General features: G+C 32.9%; 1 protein-coding gene across 1 annotated transcript; it reads left to right on the top strand.

The window, feature by feature from the left end:
• Positions 1-840: 840 nt before the first annotated feature.
• On the top strand, positions 841-3198 carry LOC102600084 (G-type lectin S-receptor-like serine/threonine-protein kinase RLK1). Its single transcript, XM_006359874.1, has one exon. It carries the CDS (start codon positions 841-843, stop codon positions 3196-3198), a length of 2358 nt encoding a protein of 785 aa, XP_006359936.1.
• The last annotated feature ends 3672 nt before the right edge of the window (positions 3199-6870 follow it).

Below are 6870 nucleotides of genomic sequence, written 5' to 3'. Positions count from 1 at the left end.
TTTGGCTACTGGAATTCTATAACTGTAAACAATAATAATGTAAGACTGGTTTTCGACAACACCAGTGATACTTTGTTCATTACAAATGGAAGCTCAATCATATCCAACATGACATTGACAGCGAACTTGCCTGATTCAGTTCGAGATTATTACCACAGAGCTATGATCACTGATAAAGGAGATTTCCAACAGCTCTTCCACAGAAAAGTAAATGGGAGCGGTTGCATTTTCAGATGTTTGAAGGAGCTATAAAACTAGGTGTTCCTCCTATGGTTGATACAACTATATGAGTCATTTTCTGTGTTATCTTGTAATTTTTCCAACAATTAAGTGTCATTCTGTTTTATTAGTCATTAGACCGGGTTAAATTTCGGTGTTTTTCTCATAGTTCTCTGGTGCAAAAAGTTTGTGTTTTATTACTTGCACCCTTAATGTATGCATTATATATACTTTTCCTTCTGAAGAGTCTTCTTAAATGTCACTAATGCTTGTGTTGAAGTCCGCGGTAATAAGCAATCACTTTATTTTCAAGCAGAAAATGGATCATCGGCTAGTCCAATAAGCAATCACTTTGTTTTCAATCATTCTTTCCACCATTAATAATAGATAGACCGCAATAGGCGTTACCATGACCAGCTCTCCAGTCCACCACTAGCTAATAGTCAAATACCAAAGTTCAAGTGTCAAAGTTGATGGCTTTGATAGTGCATTTCTTGTTAGAATTGATGCTTGAGTTATAGGAGCCCCCATTAAACAGTAAAAATTTAGTGAACCATTGTGTAAATGAAATCATTTTTTACTTCCTATTGTCTAAAACAAAGCCTTCTAATTTCATACAAGATGAGAATATCTCTTAATCTTATTGCATTCCTCCTCCTAATCCTTCATCATCAGACAAATGGTCAAAATAATCCAAATATTAGCACAGGTTCTACTTTCACTGCTGGAGAAAATGGTTCTTTGTTATCCTCGTCCGGGGACTTTGCCTTTGGATTTTATCCTATTTCAGATACTGTTTTCCTAGTTGGAATTTGGTTCAGCAAAATCCAGGAAAGAACACTTGTCTGGTCAGCAAATCGCGACAGCCCAGCTGAAATCAGATCAACTATTAGTCTAACAAATGGTGGCCTGCTTGTGCTCAACTATGCTAATGGCACAGTTCAACAAATTAGCAATAGGACTGCAAGTTTGGGAACCATGCAAGATGATGGAAATCTTGTGTTGAGAGACTCTAGTTCAAATAATGTTTGGGAAAGCTTTAAATTTCCCACTGATACACTTTTGCCAGGACAAACTTTATTATCAGGAGGACAGCTCTATTCTAATTCTATTTCAGATGGGAATTCCAAGTACTCTAAAGGGAAATTCAGGCTAGACATGCAAGCTGATGGAAAATTGGTACTATCTGCTTATCATTTTGGGGACACAGGATATTGGCTGAATAGTCTAGATGATGAAGGAAACCATGAAGTGAAATTAGTTTTCGACCAGAGGAATGCATCTTTGTACCTTGTGAAAGATAACAATAACACAATTTTTTCTTTTCCATCGAACGTGCCAACCCCAGTTGAAGACTACTACCACCGTGCAACTATAGACAGTTTTGGAAACTTCCAGCTGTATGCTTATCATAAGACTAATGATAGCAATTGGTTTAGACTTTGGAAGATCCTTTCAGAGCCATGTATGGTTAATGCTGTTTGTGGGGCTTATGGATTCTGCAGCTCAAATGATAACGAAACAGTAAGTTGTGACTGTCTTCCGGGGTTTGTCTTCTTGGATCCAAGTAATCCTACCAAAGGTTGTCATCCAGAGACAATAATCAACTTCTGTGCAGATCATCTATTTACAGGAAATTTCACAATAGAGGCTATTCAGGACAGTGACATGCCTTACAATGAGGTTGGGCATTATGAAATTTATCGTGATGTCAACGAGGAGGAATGCAAGAAAGTTATCATGGAAGATTGTTATGCCATGGCTACTTCTCTAATCAATAGGGAATGTCACAAGAGGCGTACTCCTATACTCAACGCCCGTAGAACTTCTATGACCAAAGGTAGCATTTCCTTCATCAAGGTGCCCACTAAATCAGCTAAAGATGGCATACAAACAAAAAAGAAAACCAACACCAGAGCCCATCTCACTGCTGGCCTTTTAACTACCAGTTCACTTACTGTCCTATTTGGAGCCTTGGCTTTGTACTATCATCCTGCTCCTCTGAGACTCGTAAGACGAGAGTGGAATCCAAATTCATCAAGAATAGGTATCAATTTCCGCGAGTTCACATACAAAGAACTGCATGAAATTACAAATGGCTTCAGCAAGCTACTTGGAAAAGGAGCTTCTGCAAAAGTTTACTATGGGAATCTCAAGTTAAAGGATGTTCAAGTAGAGATTGCGGTGAAGCTGATGGAAGACGTTGCAGAACCAAGTGAGAAGGTATTCATGACAGAGCTAAAAATCATAGGCAGAACTCATCACAAGAATTTGGTGAAGCTATTAGGATTTTGCATTGAGGATAATCACTTCATTTTGGTTTACGAGTTGATGAAGAACGGAGCATTATCAGATTTTTTGTTCAAGGAAGAAGTACTGCCTACTTGGAGTCAAAGAACAGAAATGGCACTAGGAATTGCAAGAGGACTTCTTTACTTACATGAAGGATGTGATTCTCCAATCATCCACTGTGACATAAAGCCTCAAAATGTACTTCTTGACACCAAATACAACGCCAAGATTTCAGATTTTGGGCTATCAAAACTCTTGCAAAAGGATCAAACAAGAACAGATACTAGCGCAAGAGGGTCAGTGGGATATTTAGCACCAGAATGGCTAAAGAATGCACCAATAACACCTAAAGTTGACATCTTTAGTTTTGGTGTAATGTTACTAGAGATCACATGTGGTAGAAGGCATATTGAGCTTAGCAGGGTAGAAGAAGAGAGCGAAGACGATGAAGGTGATGATTTAGTGCTTGTAAATTGGGTTTCAGGCTGTGTGAGAAGTGGTAGAATTGACAAACTTGCAAGGAGTGATCCTGAAGTATTGAATGATATTAAAAGACTTGAACGATTCGTCAAGGTGGGATTGTGGTGTGTCCATCCTGATCCAACTGTTAGACCTTCAATGAAAATGGTGATGCAAATGCTTGAAGGCATAACTGAGGTTGGAGTTCCTCCAATGTTTTATCACTAAATGATTGTTTAGATCATCAACAGGGGAGTAGCATCGAAACAAGACGAAAAAGTGGAAGGAAAAAGGCCTCTTGGCATTGTAATTTGCAAACTGTAAGTGAATAATGAAAATTGTGCTACCGTTAATTGTTAGTATTGAAGAACCTTAAGGAACATCCTGCAGTACTAGCGTTCTTGTAAAATTAGTCTAAGTTCATAGTCTGTGCTTCAATTTCTCCCTTTGTCATGTTTGCTGTAACTTTATTTACTCTGGTGTTGTGTATTTCTTGTTCTGTTCAGTTAGTGTAATGCGCAAAAAAGCTCTAAGGTCCATATGCTTTTGTAATGAACTCAACTCTATGTAATAGTAACCAACTTCTCAACTATATTAATAAGACTAGAATTCAATTACAAATCTGGAAAGTAAATGCAACCACACAAATAGCAAAAACCCAAACAGAAATGTACATATACTGAACGTAAGAACTATGGAATTGATAGACCATAGAAGGGAGATCGATGAGAAGTTTAGACTCATAAAATAAAGGGGATGAGAGGAATCAGACTTTTACTCAATAATTTGCATAAGTCTAATTTTCTCTCACAAGTTGTATTTATCAACTCGGATCCCAAACACAGTCTCTTAATTCAGTGTTGGGCTGCTTTGCCCATACTGGTCCTGACGCGTTTGGCCTTCATAACAATGCTTTAATGAAAAAAGGCGCACGGGAGATAAAAAATACAAATACATACATACTTGGTCCAATACTAGTAATTATAAGCATGAAATGAATGACCAGTATACGAAAAAATTGATTTTTTTTTACGATAAAGTGAAATATCAATTGTTTAGTGTTGCCTCTTTAGAAGACGCTTATTGACAAGGAAAAGTATACCTTCGAACCTCGACGATGACACTGAAATGGAACAAAATCAGGTAAAATATTCCTTTTGGCCCAACAGAAAAATTGAAAAGAGGAAGGGGTGGGTGGGGAGCAGTCATGCTGACGCCACAGTGACATCATCAAAGTTTTGAATCATTTAAAAGGGTCCCTTAAGTTCCAAAAAATGGTGACAAAGAGGTTAGATAAGTAATTTTGATGTTTCACAAAAACATTACTACTATGTAATACATGTTTCCTTCATAATAATTAGAATACTCAAAACATCTTTAACTAAAGTATTTCCAACACCTTAATTAATTAATATTAACTATAAAATGTTTGGATAAAAATTTATATTGAGTTTGTAGAGAAGTGTTCAGAATTCAAAATTATTTTCAAACTTCTATCCTCCGTGAGTTGTTAGTTTTAGGTAGCGTTTTATCATAGATTTTTATATAATCAAATCTTAAAAATTAATCTTCAAAATATTTTTATGTGAGTCTGTTTCCGGAAGAAATTTCACTTTCACTTACTCATAATATATGTAAACTTTAATTTTTTGCTAGGTAAAATATATGTCCAAACACAACTTTAAATTTCCTAAATTAAAACTTTAAAAACTTAAAATTTTTAAATTTCAGCTTCAAAATTTATGACCGAACGAGAGCTAAAGTCTATCTTTAGGTGACAGGAAAATATCTATCTGTTGTGCCATTATGATTAGTGAAAATGCAAATGCATGATTGCGTATCTAAAACCTTCCCGCATGCATATATTTGTTAACTACATATAGTAACATTTCCAAATGGATGTACTCCCGCCGTCTCATATTAGTTCTTTACGTTATTAAAAATAGTTATTTTTATCAATTTACAAAATCATGATAGAAGTTAGTTATATTTTTCCATTTTACTCTTATAATTAATTTTTTTAAAGTGTGAATAAGTTTGTAAATTTTCAAAAAGAGTAAATTAATAAAATTATCTTTCTTATTTATGATTTCTAAAGATATGTATCAGGGGGAAATGAACAACCAATTTAGAACGAAGGTAGTATATTTGAAATACTCTTTCTTCTCCCCCCACCCCAGGTTAACGTTATATATATTGATAGTATAAATTTTTCTTGGCATATTGCCAATATAATATAGTTTCACGTATATACGATAACGGGTTAATTAGTTTATTTGTTATTAAGAATGCTTATGATCATGAGAGATATACATATATAGCATAATTTTATAAGTGATCTGATAACACACACAAATATTTCTTATATTGTCGATGCATATATATAAGTTTTGAATTATTTTTATTGTATAGTTTGTTGGAAGATGAGTTACGTTATGGTGATAGTGATGATGAGTGTGTCTGGCTTAGCACGCCATTTATCATCTTTTGAGCAACAAATGAATAACTATGAATGATGTTTTTCATTGCACGCCAACATTTTATTGCACAAGTTTTAATTTCTTAAAGAAATTTATTTATTTCACTTCAATTTTTTTAGATTAAAAAAACCCTAATTTTAGGTATTTGTCTCCACTATACCTATGTGTTCAATCATCTTCTTTTATCTTTTTTTTTTTGTAAAAAAAATCTCTCTTTTCCCAAAGAAATATCCCTTTTCACTTATGTATGATGACTCTTTCTAGTTGTTTCATTTGTTGCTACTTAGTGCTTTTGACATTATCATGTCTTCTCTTCCCCAAAAAAAAAAAAGTATTGTTGACTACAATTGTATTGCTAATTGCAATAATTATCCCTAACTTGTATTATTGATTTGTGCATTCTTCTAATTGAAGTGATACCATAAGGCATGCATGTGGTGTAGTTCTCCCTTTCAATTTATTTGTCTTAATTACAATTTATATTAACAAATAAATGATTTTACAATAATTATTTTATACTAAGCAGCAATAAAAACTTAATATAAAATATAAGCATTTATAACACACTCTATATAATTATGTAAATGTCGCTAAAGAGTTTAAGTGACGTATCTAATGATATTAGTTCAATTGTTGCTAATGTTCTTACGACAATAAAAGCAAAATTTATTGCCACTAAATGTATAGTATGGTTACTATTTGAATTGTAAAAAAAAATTACGATAATTTTTTTAAATACTTTTAAATGTTAACTATTACTTATAATAACTTTTTATATAGTTTTTAAATATATAAGTTTTTTAAAAAAATAAATAAATATGATAGTAATATATTCAAATTTACATAGAACATTAATTATTTTAACTTTCGTATTTCAAATCAAGTCAAACAAATTATAACAAAGGAAGAACAAATTAATTGTTCAAATACTTCTCTTATATATATGGTGAGCTAGCTTATATAATCATTTTTCAACCATCATGTTTTATCGAATCGTTGCATTACTACACCAACATATCATTATTACTCCACTATTCTTCTCACTTGGTATTACCATAATTTTGGAGAAAATAAAATGTGTTAAAAGATAAAGGTTGCTAAAGCAAAAGCTAAGATGATGAACTATATGTATAATTAATAAAAATTGATATAATTACTATATAGTCATCTAACCATTTCCAAATGTTATGGCGAGATGGTAAGTATCTTTTTCAATAGTAGTCAGAAAAAATTAATTTGAGTTCTAAGTATGTAATAGTCTATTGTAAAAAAGTGTACCAAGTTAAATAAAATTTAATGATTTGTATTTATATTAGTTGGACTTTAAAATAAGTACTAAATAACTAGCGAGAAATAAAAAAAATCAACAATCAAATAAAGGGTTTAATTTGATAGGGTTGAGAGTACTATACTAACACTT

This window comes from Solanum tuberosum, unplaced genomic scaffold (genome assembly GCF_000226075.1).
Source record: "Solanum tuberosum cultivar DM 1-3 516 R44 unplaced genomic scaffold, SolTub_3.0 scf00309, whole genome shotgun sequence".
NCBI lineage: Eukaryota > Viridiplantae > Streptophyta > Magnoliopsida > Solanales > Solanaceae > Solanum > Solanum tuberosum.
Note: the sequence above shows the minus strand (reverse complement) of the source record. Positions and strands in the feature narration are given on the sequence as shown.